Raw genomic sequence first — 22,539 nt, 5'->3', positions numbered from 1 at the left:
GTGAACTGGATGTCACGGGCTCCACTTTGTTACTACGCCAGGTCGCGCCCGGAAGCGAAGGGAGGGATGGAAAGCGCGACCGGGGGGTGGTGAGGCGCGTGACGGGGAGGTCTGGGGAGGGACTGGGTGAGGCGAAAGGGTCTGTTGAGACTCTTGGCGATGAGAAGGGAGATGTTTGGGATGGTGGTCGGAGCTTCGGGGATGCGATCGATGAAAATGGGGTTGGGGGGTGGGCGGGTACTTTGAGTTAACAAAAGGGGAGTGGAAGAAAGCGAGTAATTTGGCGGCCGCGCGACAACCTGATGGGGAGGGGAGTCGAAAAGCAAGCGAGCGCTGTGGATGGCGCGTGGTAGGTGTGGATGGATAGAAAATGGAGATGGAGGGGACCGAGTTGCGCGACTCGCTCGGGGAAACCTGGTGCTTCTCGCTGGAGTAGGCGACAGGCGACTAACAACAGGAGGGCGGCGAGAGGAGATTTCGTGTGCTGGTCACGGGTGGTCACGGGGCAATCACGGGGCTGACTCAGCGAGGCGTTCTGGATCCTGCGCAGTGGCCACCGCAGTTTTCCTACCATACGTACTTCTTGGCAGACCTGATATCAGATCAGGCAATAGGGCAGGACTTTCTATCGGCCTCGGCTGACTCTGCAGTATAATTAACAGTCTAACTTGGTAGTCAATACTCGCAATGCAGAGATACAATCTATACTACATACTTGCTGGCTAAACCAAACTACCTATACATTCTCTGGACTTGAACTTGAACAAATAAAGAAAGGAAAGAACAATAACACTTTCCAATCGAGTCCAATTCATCAACTAGAAAGCTCCGTAAAGGGAAAATTGCGGCACATACAGAGACAAAGTGCAAGAAGAAAATATTGGAAAATCCCAAGTCACATTGGAAAAGCCACCGCTCTGAAGATAAGGATAAAGACTATCAATCCATCGGTAGAGTCGATCGCAATGCCTATCCCAGAACTCCAAACACTCATGTGCCTAGTCCAAACTAAGCTTGCAGCATAGATCATCAACCCAGTCCAGTTAACGTTCACCTTTACACATCCGTCACCGTTACCAAGGATCGCTTCATTGGTGGTGGAGGAGGGGGTGGCTTCTTTGCACGCGACGGGGGAGGAGGTGGAGGACCCTTCTTGGTCAAACCGGAAACGTTCAGGGTAGTAGAGCTAGGCCGACGAGAAGGCACGCTGCCATGCGATGTAGCTGGCGAGCTTGATCGACCACCATACATGCGCTCGGGGCTAGAACGGCCATAAGAGCTAGCTTCGGAGTCTGCGTACGGATCAACAACCGGTCTCCCACCAAGAGGTTGCACACTGTTTCGACGGTTGGAAAAGGTCTCGCTAGCGGTTCGCTGAATCCACTGAGTGGCTACTGGAGATTGGTCTTGACGCAACTGAGTCGGGCCTTCAAAAGTAGGTGTCCGACTGAGACCTGGTCGAGCAAAGCTATTGCTAACTGGGTAGGCGTCTCGGGCGGGAGAGTCTGCCATGTACGTCGAGACCGTCCGGTTTGAGCGAATAGTGGGTCGGCTCTCGGTGACAACCGTCAACTCTTCCTGCAGAGGTTCATAACGCTCCTGGTATGAGTGAGCAGTGTTGGACCGGGCTCGCGTCGGACGGCGAGGTGGAGCTGGGCCCTGGCCGGACCCGCCAGGCCATTCACTCTTGAGCTGCAAAAGCACCTCGCGGCATCGTTCGTGATACTCCAGCTGGGCTTCCAAGAAAGTTCCCAGATCCATCACGCTGTCCATTTCCGCATCCTTGATATCTTGCATACGACGGATCACATCGTCATTGGCTTCTTCATACTTGACCTTTTGGCTGCGCAGCTCTTCTTCCACACGGAAGTCCTCCCTCTTCGCCTTCTCCATCTTTGACAGAGAAGTGTCGTACGCCAGCCTACGGCTATCAAGCTTCTTCCGAGCATGCTGGTAATCCTTCATCTGGGTCAGAGATCTCTCTAAGGACTCGAGCCAGCTCGAGGTCGCCTGGGTAATGTAACTCTCTTGGATGCGCGCAATGCGCTCTTCAGTTCGGCCAAACACTGTAAGATTTGGGTTAGTTATCAATACGTCAGAGCCGAAGGTGGCGCATTCCCGGGGTACTCACTGGTCAGGCACTGTCCATATTCAGAGCTTCCGTCAAAGTCTTCTCCGTGGGTAACCATGGAGCTTCCCAAGTGGGCAATCGGGAGAGTCTTTTCCTTGTCGTCGCCCTCGCTGCGCTTGGAGACGGCCTTGACGTATGCAGTCATGGACTTGTGAATGCGGTCGACGCCTAAACAATGGCGCATCAGTATAAGGTCTGAATTCGTAGGGGCTAGGTCAACATTGGCCTACCTTCATGTCGCACGCCCATCTCAGTCTCCATTGCCTTGAAGTCATCCGACTGGCAAGTCTTCACTTCTCCACCCATTCGCTCGCCAGCCCATTGCTTCAGGCGGCCGATTCTCTTGTTCATATGCATGGTGATTGTTGTTCGTTCTGGGGTTGAGATTGAAATAGTAGGTATTGAGGAAAGTTCGCGGGGTAAACACGATCGACAACTGCGCGCAGCACAGCGTAAGAGGCGGGATAAATCTGAAGGGCGATTATCGAGTCAAGCGATCGTGAAGTGACCTGAATGATAAATGGACAGGTCGAAGATAAAATCAATGAGTTGTAGAAAGAGAGACAGTCCCAAAAAGAGGCGGGAGTGCAGAGATCAAAAGGCCAGAAGGTCCAAAGTCAAAAAGGGTGGAGATTGGGGGAGAGAGAAAGGGGAGGAGGTTGGGAAGGAAGACACGGGGGCAAAGGGGAGGATTTGGAGAAATTAATCAATTAAAGCATGCCCCAGGCCATATCATACCCAACTCCAATGGGTCCCCCCTCATTAATCCCATTTATTCTTTTGGTTGTTTTTTTTAATAATAATCTATGCGCCACCAAAGAAAATAAGTTTCTGGAAATTCCTCCCCAAATGCGCATCCACTACATGCAGATAGTCAGATACAATGTGGATGTCGATCGGTGGGGAATGCTCGACGAAAACTATTGTGATTCATCCAGATGGCTCAACAAAAGCAAAGTCCCCAGCCATCTGGGAACAGACTAGGCGGACACTGACATCCACTCAATTGACTCTCTCTCTCTCTCTCTCTCCCACTTCAGACAAGAAAAGAGTGTCTTGATTTTCCCCCGAGACAAGGGCGTTCAAACACAGTGTTTCGAAAAGCCAAAAGTCTCGATGGCGGCTAACGCTGTGACACGCGTTGGTGGGCCGACGGTGGGGGAGGGCCCCAACTGCTATTTGCCAATGGATTCCAATTGGAACGCCAGGAACCGGGGCCCGGATCATCGTTGGTTGTTTAATTACTATAATTATCCTTGACAGAGTCAATCGTCTCTGATACATGTCGCAGACCTTGCCACCCACGACAGGGTCCAGCCCGTCCTGCTTGCAGTCCCTCGACAAACCGGTTCTCATTGTATTCTATGGAGTACGATATTGTACACGAAGTATACATCTAAGTATACCTCGACCACCTCATCCTCGATCCGTTTGATACACAGAATACGTAATATCGTGCACGGAGCTCCGGGGCCTTGGCCAAAAAGGTTTCGTCTGTGTTTCAGGGCTCCCTTGCCGATTGACACGGTGGTGGCGATGACCAGCCACGCCCTATCTTACTTGTAGCTTCTTGCCTTTTGACTTTGCGGCGATCAGCACTTTCTGGGTCTGTGGTGACACCCTGGGGCCCGGGCATACTTATGGGCATACCGTAACCTGGCCGTTGACAGGGTTCGATGGAGAGGGGTACGATGATCCTGTCTCTTCCAGGCATGTCAACGGCACAAACGCCAAGACCATCTTTAAATTGTTGTATACACTTTAATATTAACACATGTCATGATTGGACTACTCGGTAACATTATCATTGAGCAAGATTCATGCCTCATGTACTCATTATCATACAAAATGATTGGCTGGGATCAGCCATCAACCGGAATGAAACCATCCCCCGCGATCACTTCCCCGACGCCCATGTCACCTGGGGGTCAATGGCGAGCGGCGGTTCCTCTATGGACAATATCTGCCCTGGCTCAGCCTCCAAAAAGGCATCAAAGTCATTCCAGACAGAATCCATAATAACGGGCGGTTCTCCCTGAACGACCGAATAGCCATCCACCGGCCACAAAGCGCTCGAAAGACTTTCACCCGCTTCTAAATTCAGAACCCCGTTCCCACTCTCATCCAAAAAGTCCAAGGGCGGTGTTTCACCCTCCGACAAAGCAGTTTCTGGAGTCCAATACTCCGACGAAGACGATGATACATCACCCTGGACGAGACTGCTGGCATACTGACCCGGCGTCACGCCCACCCGTTTCTTGAACACGCGATGAAAATGACTCGGCGTCAAGCCAGCTTGAGCCGCCAGATCTTGCAATCGTGGTTTCAGCCCTATAGATAGCTCAGCCCGGATTGTTTCGCATGCCTTTGCCACGATCGCAGTTTGTGGATGGTTCGCAAGCGCCGTGCCTCCCGCCTGGGGCCGGCAGCGCTTACAGGCTCGGAATCCGGCCTCCTCCGCTTGCGAGGGGGTATCGTAGAATTGGACGTTGGCGCGGCGTGCCAGACGGGCGGCGCAGGATGGGCGGCAGTAGATCTTGGTTGTCAGCACTCCGTATACGAAGCTGTTGATCGTAGGGTCGCGCTTAGTGATGGCTTGCCACCGCTGGGAGGAGGTGAGGGAATCGGTAGATCGAGTGAGGCGAGGGATCTTTTGTGGGGTGTGTTTAGATATCATCGTCACTGGAGGTCGCTCGGATTTTTCCAGGTCGGTCGGATCCAAGAGGAGAGGTTCATGGTTTCTGTTCTTGCTGGGTAGAGGAGAATACTTAAGGCTGCTTCGAGTCCACTACGTAAGTCCCAGTCCTTGGCTGGATCAAGCCGCTGATTGGTCACTTTGAGATCAACGCCAATCTGGCTAGGTTTGTTCTATTGTAACCAGTCACTTAGCACAACTAGATACAAGGGAGATAATTAAATTTTTCTTACTTCTCGATCAACAATTCTTCGCACCATGAGTTGGTATTTCTTCATGTCGTTGGCGGTGTTGAAATAAGGTTTTTAAAGTTGCTGTGCACGAGCGTTGCCTCGAATATATATCACATCTATTTTCACTCCAACGACCCGACACTTTCTCTACTCGAATTCGACGCAGATACAAAGCAGACAATTTATATCCATATACGATGAGAGCCTACCTATTAATTCATATCGACATAGTAGAAAGTCTTCAGGAAATGTAATCCATGTACATCAGCAGTCAGCACATGACACACATGGTAGCCCCCACACAGTGGACATATCTTCAAGACCTCGTATTTTCCCAAGCACATCGCATCCTTATGATCTATGACGGGAGCACTAACATCACAATATTCGATTGATTTGGATACACGAGGCTGCAGTATAGGTATATAGGTTTTCCAGACCTCACGGGGTGGGAGATTCGGCGTCAATAGAGCATTTTGGGGCCATCGTGTTACCTGCCGTAAATAGACAGACCCGCACATTGGGCACACATAGATAAGCCTACACAAGATGCAGTTGGTGGCTTAACTAGGTCTATCAGATCAGATCGTTGACACGAATCTGCCAGGGAGCGGAAGTAGATAGAATCTAGGCGTGCAGGGTTGAATTCCGTGTGTGGTTACAGCTAAAGCACTGAGATTCAACTCCAGGCCTACATCTCTTTCTACAGGGTGGGCACAGAACGGATTGAAGATTTGAAAGGTGTATCATTTCAATAGACCCCAAGGGCCTTTTTTGACTTTCCCGTTCTGCCTTGACATGAGGCCAACCCCGGACCCCATCCCCATCACCCTTTTGATTTTGCTCGACCAGTAAGAAGGATGGTGACCACAACCTTAATTCGCTAAGGGCGCATGGGACGCCTATCCGCAGTCGCCTAGATACATATGTCTCATTGCAGAAGTCCATTTTCAACCCGTCACAAGAAAAACTCCACGTAACATCACGCTTAATCCTTGGTCTTCTGGGTACCGCGGAGCAGACCAGTTCTGCGGGCGGCAATGAGACCGGCCTTCTGACCCTGGGCAGCGTAGCGGGAGATGGTAGAGGCCTTACCGATGTGCTGGTGGTTACCACCACCGTGAGGCTATAGAAGAGAAGACTCGTTAGAAGGTCTGTAGTCATGATGCGGGGCTCGAGATTGTTCAAATAGCCAAAACTTACGTGATCGACGGGGTTCATGGCAACACCACGAGTCTTGGGCCAAGAGTTGCGCTTGACAGCGAACTTGTGCTTGGCACGAGAAGCCTTCAGGAGGGGCTTGTCGGTACGGCCACCACCGGCGACGATACCAACCATACCACGGGCGGTGTTCTTGATGACCTTCTTGGCACCGGAGGGGAGCTTGACACGGGTCTTGCCATCCTCGGGGTTGTGGCCAATAACGGTAACGTAGTTACCGGAGGTACGGCCAAGAGCACCACGGTCACCGGCCTTCTCCTCGACGTTGGAGATGACGGTACCCTCGGGCATGGAGGAGAGGGGAAGGACGTTGCCGACGGTCAGGGCAGCGTTCTTACCGGCGTAGATGAACTGGCCGGTGTACATGCCCTCGTTGGCGATGAAGGTCTCGGTGACCATCTTGAACTTGTAGGGGTGGCGGAACTGGACCTTGGCGAGGGGAGCACCACGGCCGGCATCGTGGATGATCTCCTTCACGACACCACGGGTGTATCCATGACGCTCAGCGTAGTCAAGGGTACGGAACTGGGCCGGGGCCTTGTTGAGACGGGTGTTGGCCGCTGTAAAGAGAAGAAAAAAAAAGTTGATCAGTACTCTAATTTCAAGGCTTGTTCATGTCGTCCATTTCCCTCCAGTCTGTGGATTTTTCTTTCTCTCGTTGCGTTCGGGCGTCCGCGCTGACGAAAAGAATCGGGGGCGAGGATTGGGAAATTTTGATGCGATCGCACTCACTGAAAATGGAGCCACGGCCCTTCCTCTGGTTGCGGATAACGCGACCCATGGCGACTGTCTAAAGGAGTACCTGTGTTAGTATTTGCGAAGGACAGGCAGTCGATTGCCGGCGAAGACGAAGTCGAGTGGGAAGGGAAAAGGTCGTACCTCGAATTGAAGATGGGACTTGTCGTTGAGGAGATGAGAAATGATCGGGGATGGGACTGTGTGGGCTTTAGGGTGCGGTCGCTAACCTAGCCGAATCGGTGCTAGCGCAACCACCGATTAGGTAAGCTTGTAGACGCAGCCCTGGAGAGTAACTTGTACTTGAATCACTTGAACGGGGAGACTTTAGTCATTGAGGATAAATGAAGACAGAGAAATTAGAATAACCGGTGCTTTGCCTGCTATAGTATTGGATTCACTTTCTTATGTATCGTTACCCTGACTCGCTGATGATATTCAGGCTAACCCTCTCCATGAGCAGTCCGAATCGCCTGACTTACATAACACACCACGTGACTATTACAATAGCCCTGACGGCGACAGCGTGAGGCCGCTCTGTCCTTTGGACTGCGGAGAACTGCCAAGTTGGTGACTGGTTGCATCCAGCGAACCTACCAGCTGCAACTGATTCTGGTCTGAAGTTCCCCCCTCTTTCCTGGCCCGCTAGCACTTCAAGTCAACCTGGTTCTTTCCGAATCACCAACGATTGGCGCTCCTCAAACCAATATAACATTGACTATAAGCAAAGCCCGGTGATACATACTGATGATGTCGAGCTGCTGGACGGCAGTGCGTTATATTAGCTTGTGCAAGTAAAGGCCATTACTTGCATTATCTTAGGCGAGCATTGAAATCATCAATTCATAATATTCCTACTGTATAATACATCACTTCTACTCGAGCGCCCTCTCTCATATCTCTTGGCGCTGCTCATCTATATGCCTGTAGTTCCCTGCTCTGGCAAATCGAAAGTGCTATAGATCATTCTGTAATGATATACAAGACATTGTAGAGTTTCGGACTACAGTTTGAATCAAATCGCGCAAACTAAATGGACTCTTTCCGCGTAAGGGTTCTCCCTTAAATAATCGCCCTGCGGGCGCAAGTGCCATTACCGACGTGACGCTTGCTGCGCCGGCTCCAAACTCTTGTCCTTCACATCACCTTCCCCCACCACATCTATCATGGCACACTCGGACTCGGATCTTTCTTCACTCTCATCAGCTCCACCTACTGATGACGAAGCAGCCATGGCCATCGATGAGCCTGTCGGTATTGCCAAGTACTTCAAGAAGGAGTCGGAGACTCCGCCGCCGAAGCGGGAGCCATCACCGCCGCATGAATACGTTTTGGCAGATAACCCCAACATCGCGGTAAGATATTGTCATATTGAATGGCTTTGGTTAATTTCTGGATCCTTGGCTATTTCTACGACGCGTCAATTATTCTTGAAGACACGTTTGCTGACCCGTCGCAATGGCTAGTTCATCGTCACGTTCCGCGCGCGTTTCCACGAAGCTTTCCCCCGAGGCCTGCCACACTTCGGACCACAAGACATTGAGAAAGGAGTAGAGGACTCGGTCCCTGGAGAATACATTGAGCGCCTCCTATGCGCCCTGCTAGGACTCGTTTTGAACCGCAAGAAGGATGTTGAGTATGGTCGCCACCCTATACCCGGTCCTGCGCGACGGGCTGGCACAGCGCGCCCTTGGCCCCTATCACCCAATGGCTTCCCGAATTATGCGCTAACATATTCTTTCACATTATCAGACGGAATCACTATACGCGACCGCTAGAGGAGGCGATTCAGGTTCATCAATCGCAGTGGCCAAAGGCATGGGAGGGCAAGAACCCCCTTCACGGTGGCCGCACCTTTGCGACCATGTCGCCCGAGGAACGGGTACGCTTTCAAGCAACGATGTGATTACCCGCGCAATCATTCTAACCACTTATTCTCTTTATATTATAGCTGGAACTCCTACGAGCTTTGATGCTCTGGTCCCTCTCATCATCGGATGCGATCCAGGCGAAAATCAAGGAGTCCTACAAACAGTCGCGCCATGATGATGACCTCAACCAGCCTCTATCAGTTCAGCCGTGGGGCAGGGATAGCTTGAAACGTCGATATTGGCTTATCGAGGGCCAAGATGATACCCACTTCCGGTTATACCGTGAGAGCAACCCTGCTCTCAAGACTATTACCTGGTGGAGTGTTGCTGGCGACATCCCAGAAATGCAGGCTATCGCCGATAGATTGCAAGAGGAGAAGGGTACCAACTCTAAGAAGCTCAGCGAACGGATCAGAGCTGCCATTCCTCGGTTTGAGGCTTCGGAAGAGGTACGTTATTCGATAATAAGAGAGCAGGCCATGAGTCGGGGACGGTGGCTAACAGTTCGCGCAGAAACGCAAGCGCCGCGATTACCGTCTTGCACGCAAGGCCGCATTTGCCCGACCGGAACCCGGGTTCTCTCTGTACGAGGGTCGCACCCGTGGCAAAAAGTTGAAGTACACCTACGATGACGACGAGGACATTTTTTCAGATGATCAACCCACTAGACGATCAGCTAGGAACTCGTCCGGTGTGACAGCGGCTGAACCGTCGCGTCCACGATTCACAGCAAGTGGCCGGCAAGTCAGGTCCCGGGCCGGCGGCGCGTACGGTGAATCATTGCTCAGTGGCCAGCGCGAGGACTCTGACTATGATGAAGAAGATGGCGCAAGGCCGCAAAGGAGTCGGACATCGACTCATCCCAATGGCTATTCCGGGTATGGTCTTGACGACCTAGACGATGAGTCAGAAGCTCGTTCCAACGACAGTGGAAACGAATGGGACGGCGGAGATGAGGAGGAAAATGATTTCGAGGGTGACGACGAAGGAGAGGATGCGAGTGGGGATGAATCCGTCGTCAATGGGGAGCCCAGAAGCCTTGTGGTTCAGCTTCGATACAGCAAGGGGAGTGCGTCTGGTGGGCCCAAGGATCCAGACGAGCCTCCTCCTGCAAAGGATGTTCCGATGGAAGATGCTACACAAGCTGGCGTGTCTCAAGAATCATATATTCCTAAAGAGACGCCACAGCTGGTTCGGGCATCAGAGCCTGCAGCAGTCCCATCTATGACTGCGCCGGCTTTCCCTTCGGTACCAGCACCTCAGGTGCCTGCTCAGCCAGCAGTTCCAAAGATGACTGGACTACCTATGTCTGCGCTCCTGAACACCCCAGAACCTGTTGCTCAACCACCACCGTCAGGAGCACCGAAAACGGCCCAACCAGTCGGTTCAAACGGCTGGAATGGGTCTCATCCGGATGCTGTGAATTGACCTAGCTCCGAGCTGGCTCGTGCCCAAGGACCGCCAACCAACTGAGTGGCTTTTCATTATTTCTACTTTGTCAGATAGGCCGGCAGAGGCCTCACGTTGTCCACTTTAATGATTGAGGGTTATACGCAGTTTGCTTAGAATGGAGGTGTAACGCTTCGCTTCGCTCTTCGGTCAATTCAGGTGCTGTAGATAGAAACCAATCTGGAAAAATTGATAATAATGCTCAGAGTCTGAGCTGAAACCATGTGTCTGGTATACAATGTACATTTTAAAGGTCGTCGTAGTATGTACTGATTTTGAATAGTAAACATGATCCAAGTACATAACTTCGACGAAAAAAAGATGATAAGACACTCTAAAATGTTGGGATATAGAACGAAAGAAGACAAAAATCCAACCCAACGCCACAGATGCTAGTAAGACAATATAGAGTTCCTCAAAGCCACCGAGAGAATCCAATCCCCAGCGTCATGACGAATCAGTCAGAACCAGCGTTGGAGAACTGGGCTTCGTAGAACTGCAGAAACTCCTGCGCCGTCAGCCACGGGAGTTCAATCGGTGTATCCTGTTTTATTGGAATGGGTTATTCACCTCCTCGACCTGAGAGGCCAGCTTGGGATCCTTGGTCCAGCCCACAGGCGGCAGTTTCCAGTTGTTGACACCGTACCACCACCTGCGGATTCTGCTTCCTAGTGTGTGTCCACTGAGCGAGGCATTGCGGTTCCAGAAGCGCCAGCCGGAGAGCGCGAGTGTCCAGACTGTGCCTTGGATGAGGGGGAGGAGGACCTGCAGAAAGAAACAGAGTAAGCCAAGCAATCCGGAATTTGTGGTTCATCTGAAAGTTTCCTATCTTCAGATGATTCATCCAATGTAGGTTCCCCATACCTGGTCCCTGACGGTAATCCACGCTACTCGACCCCAGGTGTCGGCATCTTTCAAACTGGCGAGATAGCTCTGCTCAAAGCGCAAATCGGGCAACGGAGGAAGCGTCTGACGCCGACGAAGGGGTCGGATTACGCGACTTGGGTCAACAATGTCCGAGGAGAGGCTGCCAGCATCGGAAGCCGGGGCTGCAACGACGGGCAGCTTTTCCGAGGCTGCGGTGGACGGATTGATGTCGTGAGCAGCAGACGGGTGCGATACGATGGAGGCAGTTTGGATGGTCTCAGCGACCTCCAGTATATGGTCAGTCATTGTGGATTGGAGTGGGTGGAACAATGGCAGTGTGGTTTTGGATCTGGAGAAAGCAAGTTCCAGGACGAGATGTGGAGCTGGGGGTGGTTGTCCACCTGCGGACCTTCCGCCCGGCTTCTTTTCTGCCGGACCCCTCCATCCTCCTCCTCCCACCTTTTCTCAGTCGCCTACTTTTCTTCTCCTTCCCCTTCTCAATTCACTTTTCTCCCATTGAACATATTTGCAAAATGGCCGCTCCTCAAGGATACCCTCTGCTGTGCTTGGAGAACCCTCTCCTTGGTATGTGTACTTCCGCTATTTTTCTCGATGAGATCTGGTATACTCTAGATTGCTGACACCCCCACTAGACATCCAGGCTCGCGGGTACGAATTGATCTTCTTGTTGGGTTATCTTGTCCAATTTACTAACAATAGTTTAAAGTGATGCCGCTCTTCTCGAGAAGTATGGCCTGAAGGAGAACGATGCTATCCTCGCTGAGGAGCAGCACATGGCTATCTACGAGGACCTCCTTGCCCGGGAGGCTAAGCTGATCCCCGGTGGTGCTGCTCAGAACACTGCCCGTGGTGCCCAGGTAAAGAACACTTCCCGAAAATGTCGTGAATCTATCTAAGTACTTACGCTTTTCTCCAGTACATGCTCCCCGAGAACTCGGTCGTCTACATTGGCTGCATTGGCAAGGACAAGTTCGGTGACATCCTGAAGAAGACCTGCGAGGAGGCTGGTGTCCACACCGAGTACCGTGTGGATGAGACTCAGCCCACTGGCAAGTGCGGTGTCGTTATCACTGGCCACAACCGCAGCATGTGCACCCACCTCGCTGCTGCCAACGAGTACAAGATTGAGCACCTGAAGCAGCCCCACGTCTGGTCCCTGGTCGAGAAGGCTCAGTTCTACTACGTCGGTGGCTACCACCTGACTGTCTGTGTCCCCGCCATCCAGGCCCTCGGCGAGGAGGCTGCCGCGAAGAACAAGGTTAGTGATCCCACCGCTTGATAATAGTAGATATCCCCGGCTCACATACTTGCTACCTCCAGGTCTTCATGCTCTCCCTCTCCGCTCCGTTCATTCCCCAGTTCTTCAAGGAGCAGCTGGACAGCGTTCTCCCCTACACTGACTACACCTTCTGTAACGAGACTGAGGCTCGTGCCTACGCCGCCAGCCACGAGTGGGGCACCGAGGACGTTGTCGAGATCGCCAAGAAGCTCGCCCTTCTGCCCAAGAAGAACACCCAGCGCCCTCGCGTTGCCATCGTCACCCAGGGTACTCTGCCCACCATTGTCGGTGTTGCCTCTGCCAACGGTACCGTCGAGATCAAGGAGTTCGCTGTCCACGAGATCTCCAAGGATGCCATCAACGACACCAACGGTGCCGGGTAAGTCTTACACGTGCTACCCTCCTTATACCATTTACTAACCTTTTTAACCCAACAGTGATGCCTTCGCTGGTGGCTTCTGCGCCGGTGTTGTCTCTGGCAAGTCTCTTGACGACAGCATTGACATGGGTCAGTGGCTCGCTAGCAAGAGCATCCAGGAGCTTGGACCTTCGTAAGTTTTCCCCTATAAAGACCCAAGTACATGGATCTAGGAGACTAACATTCAATCTTCCAGTTTCCCCTCCCCCAAGCAGACCTACGCCCGCTCTTAAGCGGTCAATCTTATTGCAAAGATAACCCGAATAGAAATAAAACCTTTCAACACAGAGATTTTCTGATGAAGGTCTCGGTGCACCAAACACCTTGTTTGACAATGCACCACGCAACCCTTGGATGATTCAACCCTCTATACCCAAATTTCTCTTTTTATGTCATTATTTCCTTTTATTCCAATCTATCTACCTCACCCACCACCTTCCTCGACTTAACGTCGGGCAATTCAACGAAAAAGGGATGCCGTCCCTTATGAAATGATCTTGCTTCCATTCACTTTTTCTTCTCATGCCATCGCTGTTTCCTGCAGGGATCCAAACATTCTGAACCTGGATATGGTATTGGTCACATGTGTGATACAAAAGGGGGAGCAGGGCAGACAAAAATTCTGGGGAATTACGCGCTGAAACAAGAGTGCCCCGTTTTCAACAACGATTTAATGACTAGATAAATATTAAATATCGATAAATCACGCAGTTTTGTAATTACCTGACCTCCAACTGGTAGTTACGAAGTAAATAATTATAATATGAAGGTTCAGAAAACGTGAATGGTTATTGACGGGGCATTTTCAAGACAATCCTGGCCGTTGCAAGCCATCAAACGAATCGATAGAGAAGAAAAACCCAGGCTTAACCCACTCCCTACCAACTGCTCACTGCAAGGTAGATCATACTCCCTCCACTCAAAAGATAAACAAGAGGCTTGGCTTAACAAGAAAAGAAAAGGAATTTTGAGTTCCAAAACAAGGATAACTGCTAACGTATTCATTCCTCATCGAAAAAGAAAACCGGGACGAAGGTTGCATATGCAAGGCAAGGCAGCTTTTTATCCCGGGGGCTACGTTCTCCTGTGTTGCGTGTTGAACGCGCAGTGCCTATCACCCCGGTCCCTCGAGAGGAAAACGAAAAGTAGGAGAACTGCCACAGGGATACCAGGTTGATGTGGACTATCATGTCAGAGATTTTGGATGGATCTCATGGCTGAAATGAGGGATACTCCCGGGCTGCTGGGGATCAATCTGGATGACACTCGAGATATGCGCTGTCAGCGCGAACAAGAGTTCATCTAGATAACCGATGTATCCCATTTTCCATGTTTGAAATGATAGTCCTCCATGGAAAACAGGGCACGTTCATGATAGTACCAGTGAATCGTGCTTGAGTTCATGGTCTCGCTCAGTTGGCAAACTGTGTATTCGTGCACACATGCAATTGATACTGGTAGACAAGTCGCATGCAGGCTTTATCAACCGCCCTGTCCACAAGGTGGGGTTTGACCAATAGCGCCGAGCTGGGTGGCTGATTTGCGGTGACCGTTGAATACAGGGTTAAAGGCCCCAGCACCCGAAGCCAGACTGCTAGCGATAAAGGCATCATTTGCCCACGACTGAGTTGGGAAGCCACTCGAAATGGGTTGGCTGGGGACGTTGTAGGACAAGCGACGTGGATCCGGGCCCCAATTGTTTGCCGGGTGTGGATTGGATTGGGGAAACCATGATGGCATAGAGTTTGACATATCCATGGAGCTGGAGAGCTGGCTCTGGGCCATTAGGTTATGGCGGAGCAGATCATTTGCGATCTGGTCCTGTGATGGGGATCCAGTAGCGCTGGGATTTATTCCCATTGAGTTCATGGAAGATGGCTGACCGAGACCTGGTGGTGTGTGTGGGGAGGAACCGTCCCGCAGTGGTGCGGGCGATGAAGTATTCCAGATGCTAGGGATACTAGGGAGCGTGTGGAGGGGTGTATAGGATTGAGATACTGATGCACGGAGAGCTTCTGCTGCGTTGACGACAGGTGGACCAAGGCCGGGAGGAGCCATCGGAGTACTAAGTGACTGTGGAATTTTCTCGTTGAACGGGAAGGTGTTGAGGTTTGCCGCCATGCGAGCAGAAGGCGTGGGCATCTCCCCGGAATCATTCAGGAAGGCGAACTGATCGGGGACGTTGGGCGCGTTCTCGTATGTGTCGGATTCAACCAAGCGCTCAACATCTTCGACGATGCGGTGCATGTTGGCCGACATTGATGCGGAGGCTGCGACAGAGGCAGACTGCGAGTCACCATACATGCTTCGAGCCTCGGTACCAGAGGCTGAATCTTGGCAAACTGCCGGGATATCCTCTCGTTCAATTACCGGCGTCGTGAGGGTATTCTGGCGACCATGGGGACTGGAGAAGAACTGAGACGGTAGTCCATCCTCTTGGTAGATGAACGTCTTTTTGTCCTCTTCATCCACAAGAGAAACAGGGATTTTCTAGAATATGGTTAGAAACTTGTGTATTTAGCTCATCAAACGATTGTAACATACGTTTCTCACGACCAAATCCAAACCATCGATCACGAACTCGCGAATTCGGTAGAGCATCTCCATGTTTGGATGGCTTCTCTCGACACCTGGATCGTTCATCCTAGGCTTAAGCTTATCGCCCATACCAACATATCGACGAGAAGTCGCCGCCTGGTCCAGTGGCGCAAACCCGAGGCTTTCTTCATCCTCTTCTAGAAGGTAATCGATCTCGGGAAGATGGACGACATCAAATGTAGATGCCAACAGGGTCAGGGTGCCTGCGTAGATCTTCCAGAATTCTTGAATCTGGATCGTAAGAGACGAGTCCTGCTCTTCCTTTGGTGAGATAAGAAAATCACTGGTGGTCAAAAGCCAGGAGCTGTAATGCCGCAGAGCAGGTAAGATCCGGCGAGCAACAACGGTAACTTTGTCGGGACCGTTCTTAGAGTCTTTGCTGCTGTTGCTCGAATCCTCACCAGCAAAACGCTCGAGCTCTACCAACAGGATCTGCAATAACGTGAAGAAGGTTTTCACATTGATGCGCTGGAAGAACATGCGCGCATTGGAGACCGACTCCTCGGTAGACCGAGTTCGGGCAAAGTCTTCTGCAGCAATGTTGACAAGACAGAACTTTTGGAGTGTTCCTTCATGCGAGCGCTCCCTGATGTCAACTGCCAGTTGGCTCATCACTTCACTCTCCAGCTCATCATGCTCGGGGAAGTCGTTGCCCTTGTAACATTGCGCGTGGAGGTAGACAAACCACGGTGCCAATGCTTTCCCGGGAATTCCTTGGTCCTCAGGCCTGATTAATTCCCGCTTGACCCATAGGTTCATCACCTTTTTGAACTCAATTTCCAGGTTTCCCTTTGCAGAGGGATGCGGATTGTGGGCAGACAACGCCCGGTAGAGGTGATATGTGGCTCGGAAGTGGTTGCCATCAGCGAGCGCGATTACCGCCAGCTGATTATGCGATGCGCCAGAGGCAGGATAGATCACCGAAGCCAAATCGTAGTACCCAATGGCTGGGCCCCAATTGCGTTTGTTGCTGGCAAGTTCGGTTTCGCGATATCGAGAGAGATCGCCCAGTCGGATGAGAGTCGCATGGCAAGACTGAAGGATGCGCAAGCGCAGGTCGGGTGTAATCGCAGATGGAGGGGTAGTCGATAAGTCTAGAAAAAGCAAAGAAAGAGAACACATGTCAGTGCTCGGTCGATCACACACAAGGGGGAATAAAAGGCTGCGCACTCTCAAAATTGAACTTGCGCGCCACTTTCTCCAATTCCACGATGCCTCCGAAATGCGATGATAGATGCTGAATGTATCCCCTGTAGAATCGCTGGCTGGATTTGATGAAATCCAAATAATGCTTCTCCAGCTTCCGTTTCTCGACGGGTCTCTTCTTGGTGGTTTCCTCTCGATACTATTCAAGTCGCACACGTTAGTCCACAATCCGCTAGTACTCCACCAGACGGGCCATCGACTCACGCGAGCGAGCAACTTGCGGAACCGAGTATTAAGTTTCAAGTGCGCATCCCACAGGCGACCCTCCACGTCGGTTCCACGAGCGGTATCGAAATCGGAAAGGATCGCATTCTGGCAAGCGGTGCGGAAGCTGAGACAAACGTGACGTAAAAGTTAGACTTTATATCTTTGAAAAGCGCGCGAGGTGTATGATATTCCATTTTGAATCGCGTAAAGGGGACGTACTCGGACAAAAGTTGTGAGATTTCGGCAAAGGTCGGCTCCTTCTCAGCGAGGCAGCGCAACAACTCCCGTTCGGCATCGAGCGCAGTCCTGTATGACAGAAGATTAGTTAATTAGTTTCTTTTTTCAACTTAGAAGTTGCTGATATAGGTTGAAAATAAGAGCAAATAGAATCGGACTGCAAAGGAAAGACTGACTGCCACGCATCCTGAAACGAGGACGCCATAGTCGAGTTGGGACGTGCGGATTGCCCACCCCACCGTAGACCTCGCCCGTCAGATGGCTCTGGGTGGATGGACGTCTGCGGGCGAAGGCAGCGGTGAACAAGCCATCAGATCGGGACACCCGGAGGCGAATATGGGGGTGGGGGTGTAAGAGGGAGAAGATGGCACAGGGAAAAAAGGTCGAGATTGGGAAAAAGCGTGGAGAGTAGTAGTCGAGGGCGTGGAGTACGGCCGCGGAATCTGTGGCTGCGCCCGCAGGTGTGGCTAGTGGGGGGTTCCAGAAGGAAAAGATGCGGTGGAAATAAAGTGAACTTCATACTAAGACTGCTATAGTCAATGAACTTGGTGATTATTCAGATATTTGCCTACAAGTCGTAGTCCAATTCTCTACCATTGCCTAGATCAGTCCTGGCCTTTTTATACTTCATCACCACTCCTCAACTCTCCCACCTTCCAACTCCTACATCTTTTCCTCTCCCACACATCTCCTCCACTCTCTATCATCCACTCATTGAACCCACTACTGCACGCCTGCACTTAACCTGCACCAAGCCCCGCTCCAGTCCGATCAGTCACAATCCATCACCCCCTCCAGGCCCAATACCAAGCCTGCTACCCCTAAACCCCAAACCCAAAACCCGCCGGGACAAAATGGCCAAACACTCACGCTCCCAAAGCCACTCCCGGAGTCCCTCTCCCAACCACGACTCACCCTTCACCTCCAGCTCCAGTCCCAGCTCTCCAACCTGCTCAACGATCAGCACGACAACGCTACCATCTGATCGGAGCAAAATCCCCTGCCTGAACACGGCTGAGCTCACCGACGTCATGCATTGCACCTTACCGCCACATCGAGAGGCGGTCTCGTTTACCTCGTACGAGGACTACGAGGTGCACTATCAGCAGGCACATGTCAATCGCTGTTCGGAGTGTAGCAAGAATTTCCCCACGGCGCATTTTTTGAATCTTCATATTGTGGAGAATCATGATTCGCTCGTGGTGGCGATGAGGGAGCGGGGAGAGAAGACTGTAAGTTCTTACCTTGATCGTGAATGATTGTATGGTGGAAGATATACTTTCTGTCTAGGGTTCAGCTTGCTAATATTGATTGCCGGACTAGTACGGCTGTTTCGTGGAGGACTGCGAGCGCAAATGCTCAAACCCGCGGAGTCGACGACTTCATTTAATCGACAAGCACATGTTCCCTCGAGTATGTGATCTCACTTTGCCCTCGAGGTACCATCCACAAGTGAGAACTGATATACTGACTTCATCCAGACTTACAACTTCTACATTGTCAACGACGGCATTGACAATCAGACCTCGCTGCTGAAACCGCTGAACAAGAGCAACAGACGCCGGATTTCCTCAGCATCCATCTCGTCCATCCATGAGGGACGACTGCGGCACCGGAACTCGGTATCTCAACCGAGCGCGGAGCCTCGGTCACCCGTTCGATCCGAGACAATCCCGGACGAGATGGAAGTCGACAGCCTGGCCCAGTCCATGTCTGCGCTGCGGTTTGTGCCGGCGAGCGTGATGAAGAATCGAGTTAAAGTACTGCAGAAGAATGCTTGATATCACAATTTCATTTGTGGACAAGTACTGTCTTGACTGCGTGGAACTGACTCGGGAGATGAATATGTGAAAATGTTACGACGTGACGAAATATCATAAAAGGCCTATAATGAACCCTGGGCCTGGTGTCTACCGAAACACCCATCATACAAATACAGAGATCTAGCCTGGACAGAATAGCTCAACCCTCTTCGCAGGATATCAAATGCATTCCATTCAACCGGGCCAAAGCCAGATTCCAAACCATTTTTATAGGTAAAGCAAGGATCAAGAATCAACTAGGGCTAAATAAGAATTCATCATTCCGTGCCCTGGCTAAGTAAAAACGCGCGCATCACCGGGTATAGACAGCAATCACAAGGGCTGAAAATCATAATACATACAGAACCATGAGAGCAGACCGTCAAAAAAATGAATAATCGTCCCACAGTGATCAATCCCAAACCTCGCATATACAAAAACTCAAAAAGCCCCGCTAGATATCATGTTCGTCAAAAGTCAAAAAGAAAAGCCACATGGTCCAAGGAAAAAAAATCATTACGTGGGTGTCACTGGAGTGTTCAGGGAGAGACAGTTTTGTATCCCTGCTTTGTCCCCTCGCCTGCTCTCTAGGAGGCAGTCCAGGTCTCCAAGAGATCGGCATAGGCATCCAAACTAGATCCAACCAAGTCCACAATCGCCCAGCTGGTATTCCCCTTGAAAGTACGCGCCCACACACGCACAATCGCAACGCTGAGCTGGCGCACCTTGTACGGATTCGCCATGAACTCCAGGTCCGGCGCTCCGGGTGGATCAACAGCCATGTCGGTTTCATCCATCATGCTCTTGATCCACAGGAGGAGTTTCCGCTCGTGTTCCGATAGTCGCTGCTCAGACTGTGTCGCGGGGATGGCGAGCAGCCAGCGACTGAGCAAGAACGCACATTCCAAACTGCACAGCGAGTGCTGGATACTCCAGAAGAATGAGTGCGTGCGAGCAACAAAGTCGATGCCCAGTCTTACTGGAATCGAGAGGGCGTGTGCAGAGTGCAGCAGTGCCATGATCAGGCGCGGACTGCGGACGAGAGGTGGGGATTCCCCGAGAGCTGAGGCAATTTGATGCGGATCTTGGGTAATCAGGTGGCGACAAGGTCCCAGATCGACGTGAAGTCGAATATATGCGAGACCCAGAAGTGCAGTCGAGGTGAATGCAATAGGGCCAGCAGGATTCTGAGGGTCGATGCTGGATTCCGGCGTGCGTTTCCACAATGCCTTCCAGGCACCCAACGAGTTATCCAACACGTTGAGATCTTCCTGTCGCAGGCTGGTCCCTTGCATATTCGGGGCTGATAGACAGAGTTGGCGAGCAAAGAAGATTTGCTGTATAATGGCGTGGATCAGGATATAGTTACCCAAGGGAGATATAGGAGCTGGAGGGAAGGAGGTCGAGGATTTCATGAAGAGTCGGGCAAATGCGTCTTGGAAGGGGACATCCGAGCCTTGTCGGAGACGTTGAAGGCGCCGCCATTGGGCGGCATTATTGGCCTTCCAGAGGTCGTGGGAGCAAGGCATGTTCAATTTCAGCTCCCCATTGAGAATCAGGGGAGGAATATTGTACATAATGGAGTGGAGATTGAAGAAACAGTAGACAATCATTTTCGTCCGTCTGTTACCTTCTCTACGAACCCACTCTTCCCAGCTGATAGGCTCTGGTGTAGGGGGAAGCTCAGCCAAACCATGTTCTCGGACGAGTCTTGCCAATGTGCTTTGCAGCGAGAGAATCTCCCGCAGAAGTTCCGGGTGTCTCTCCCATGAAGCAAATACGGTCAGTAGCAGGAACGTCCGTATCACTTCCATATGTGCATCAGAGTCATCGGGGGTATAGATGGAAGGGTTCACGGGCGGATTATGCATATGCTGACTCTGAAACGGGCTGCTCGCTGTGTTCGAGATCATCGACGAACCACGCGAGTTGTGGAAGCCCGAGGGAGGAGAAATATAATTCCACGATGGCTGAGGCACTTGCCGGCTATCCCTGCGGCGAAGGCGCTCTAATAGAATGGCTTTGGCCGCATGGAAGAGGTCAATTCCTCGACCGTTTTCAAAGCGATAATGTGATCCGGCAGCTGCCGTAGCCAATGTGAGCTCTGGAGAGCACTTGGCAATTGACAATGTCGGCACATGCACAAACGGAAGATGTTCATTCAAACCGTTAATATACCCCGCGAAGAAGCGAGATAGGGTATGCCGTGATGGAGGAACAAACCCCTTGGGAAGAACAAAGGAGAATTCTTCCAATTTTTGGACAAAGATTTGGCGATCGGTATTGGTTATATCCCATGCAGGCCGGGAGCCCTCATCGGACAGACCAATACGATCCTCAATCTCGTGAGACTCGGGCTGTAGAGACGGTAACCTGGACCCGAAATTTGAGAAAGAAGGCTGCTCGTCTGCCGGACCGCGTGGGTCGCTCATTAGATCACCTCCTAACCTCGTCGACGCGGTAGCCTCCCTCACTTGCTGCTTGGAATCCATTGATAGACTCGGCGGCAACATGGGTTCTTCGACCGACGAGAAGACCCCCGAGTCCCAGTCGGACGACAAGCCCACGCTCTCTAGGAAAACGGTAAAGTCTTGGACCGGGTCACCCAAGTCTGTGAGGTCGAGAATCGACGGTTCTACACCATAATTATCGGTAATTCCTCTCTCCGGGACCGGTGGTAAAGGTTGAGATGGCGTGCCGATCGCATGGGATGGTTTTCGCATGGACTCCAAGTTCTCCTGCTGTCCTTCCAGTGCGACATGACTAGCAGCGTGCGACAGTAGATTCAAATCGTAGCCCCAAGAGGGATTGAAATGGGTGGTCTCGACGATCGGGGGTGGTTGAACCTGCACCTCGGGAGGTGGAGGGGGAACTTGGGTATGGACCGGGATAGCATCGGCCAGCTCTAACATGCGGGATTCATGGTGTGCAGCGGGCTGAATTATCGTCGACTGAATTGAAATCTCGTGGTGATGGTTATCGCCGTTATGAGCGCGGTGTTCTCGACCGGCCGCAGTTTCGGCAGGGTGCACCAATCGCTCATGTCGCACCAGCAGGTCACTGTGAAGCGCCAATATAAGCAATTGGGGGGTTGGGCAATGGGGGCTGTGGAAGCACGAGGAGCAAAGGGGGGGGGGGGGGGGGGGGGGGTTCGATAAAAACGTCATGGACTTACCTCCGGGCGAAGGACTTGGAGCAAATGTCACATGAGAAAGGTTTTTCTTTGGTATCTGTTGTCCGACATTAGGAGAGTTGGTCGGACTCGTGGAGTTTGAGGGAGGGGGGTTACTCAACGGGTGCGGAGATGGCGTTGGAGATGTTCCAAGCGGGCGAACGAGCGACTGCAATATTCGCAGGAAAGGGACTTGCGGTGAGTGGCACTCTTCTTCTTGACTTTTGCAGTCTTGTCGTCCTCCATGGTTTTTTTTGGGATGGGGGGATGGGTTGGGGTTTCTGCGGGATTTGGGGGGAAGAAGAGGGGAAAGAATTTGAGGTCCTTTAGGAACTGAGCGGGGAAAAAAAGGAATTGTGGGGTTTTGGTTTTTTTTGGGATTTTGGGGGGAGGACCT

At 51.7% G+C, this 22,539-nt stretch overlaps 9 protein-coding genes across 9 annotated transcripts; 3 read left to right on the top strand and 6 right to left on the bottom strand.

Annotated features, from left to right (window-relative positions):
* Positions 1-1,056: 1,056 nt before the first annotated feature.
* On the bottom strand, positions 1,057-2,488 carry N7496_003739 (uncharacterized protein; the record flags this gene model as incomplete). The annotated part of the gene is made up of 3 exons (XM_056696670.1): positions 1,057-2,066; positions 2,132-2,299; positions 2,362-2,488. 3 exons carry the CDS (start codon positions 2,486-2,488, stop codon positions 1,057-1,059), a joined length of 1,305 nt encoding a protein of 434 aa, XP_056558882.1.
* Positions 2,489-4,028: 1,540 nt separating this feature from the next.
* mpt (putative DNA repair and transcription factor Ada) lies at positions 4,029-4,808 on the bottom strand (the record flags this gene model as incomplete). Its single annotated transcript, XM_056696669.1, has 1 exon — positions 4,029-4,808. The coding sequence occupies one exon, from the start codon at positions 4,806-4,808 to the stop codon at positions 4,029-4,031; it is 780 nt and encodes a 259-aa protein (XP_056558881.1).
* Positions 4,809-6,047: 1,239 nt separating this feature from the next.
* N7496_003737 (60S ribosomal uL2 domain-containing protein) lies at positions 6,048-7,472 on the bottom strand (the record flags this gene model as incomplete). The annotated part of the gene is made up of 5 exons (XM_056696668.1): positions 6,048-6,185; positions 6,263-6,840; positions 7,013-7,070; positions 7,160-7,177; positions 7,464-7,472. 5 exons carry the CDS (start codon positions 7,470-7,472, stop codon positions 6,048-6,050), a joined length of 801 nt encoding a protein of 266 aa, XP_056558880.1.
* A 709-nt stretch (positions 7,473-8,181) lies between these two features.
* Positions 8,182-10,314, top strand: N7496_003736 (uncharacterized protein; the record flags this gene model as incomplete). Its single annotated transcript, XM_056696667.1, has 5 exons — positions 8,182-8,370; positions 8,482-8,651; positions 8,768-8,897; positions 8,967-9,335; positions 9,400-10,314. 5 exons carry the CDS (start codon positions 8,182-8,184, stop codon positions 10,312-10,314), a joined length of 1,773 nt encoding a protein of 590 aa, XP_056558879.1.
* Positions 10,315-10,792: 478 nt separating this feature from the next.
* N7496_003735 (DUF1770 domain-containing protein) lies at positions 10,793-11,508 on the bottom strand (the record flags this gene model as incomplete). The annotated part of the gene is made up of 3 exons (XM_056696666.1): positions 10,793-10,843; positions 10,906-11,100; positions 11,200-11,508. The coding sequence occupies 3 exons, from the start codon at positions 11,506-11,508 to the stop codon at positions 10,793-10,795; spliced, it is 555 nt and encodes a 184-aa protein (XP_056558878.1).
* A 227-nt stretch (positions 11,509-11,735) lies between these two features.
* Positions 11,736-13,167, top strand: N7496_003734 (adenosine kinase; the record flags this gene model as incomplete). The annotated part of the gene is made up of 7 exons (XM_056696665.1): positions 11,736-11,787; positions 11,856-11,871; positions 11,930-12,080; positions 12,140-12,481; positions 12,544-12,881; positions 12,940-13,053; positions 13,117-13,167. 7 exons carry the CDS (start codon positions 11,736-11,738, stop codon positions 13,151-13,153), a joined length of 1,050 nt encoding a protein of 349 aa, XP_056558877.1. The 3' UTR covers positions 13,154-13,167.
* Positions 13,168-14,402: 1,235 nt separating this feature from the next.
* Positions 14,403-17,373, bottom strand: N7496_003733 (uncharacterized protein; the record flags this gene model as incomplete). The annotated part of the gene is made up of 6 exons (XM_056696664.1): positions 14,403-15,410; positions 15,465-16,612; positions 16,665-16,863; positions 16,929-17,055; positions 17,151-17,237; positions 17,345-17,373. The coding sequence occupies 6 exons, from the start codon at positions 17,371-17,373 to the stop codon at positions 14,403-14,405; spliced, it is 2,598 nt and encodes an 865-aa protein (XP_056558876.1).
* Positions 17,374-18,022: 649 nt separating this feature from the next.
* On the top strand, positions 18,023-18,949 carry N7496_003732 (uncharacterized protein; the record flags this gene model as incomplete). The annotated part of the gene is made up of 3 exons (XM_056696663.1): positions 18,023-18,400; positions 18,492-18,581; positions 18,650-18,949. The coding sequence occupies 3 exons, from the start codon at positions 18,023-18,025 to the stop codon at positions 18,947-18,949; spliced, it is 768 nt and encodes a 255-aa protein (XP_056558875.1).
* Positions 18,950-19,557: 608 nt separating this feature from the next.
* Positions 19,558-22,388, bottom strand: N7496_003731 (uncharacterized protein; the record flags this gene model as incomplete). Its single annotated transcript, XM_056696662.1, has 3 exons — positions 19,558-22,030; positions 22,146-22,200; positions 22,265-22,388. The coding sequence occupies 3 exons, from the start codon at positions 22,386-22,388 to the stop codon at positions 19,558-19,560; spliced, it is 2,652 nt and encodes an 883-aa protein (XP_056558874.1).
* Positions 22,389-22,539: the final 151 nt, after the last annotated feature.

The sequence above is a fragment of the Penicillium cataractarum genome (genome assembly GCF_028827025.1).
Source record: "Penicillium cataractarum strain IBT 29864 chromosome Unknown utg000002l, whole genome shotgun sequence".
NCBI classification, from domain to species: Eukaryota; Fungi; Ascomycota; class Eurotiomycetes; order Eurotiales; family Aspergillaceae; genus Penicillium; species Penicillium cataractarum.
The sequence above is the reverse complement of the archived record's forward strand: the minus strand, read 5'-3'. Positions and strand labels throughout refer to the sequence as shown.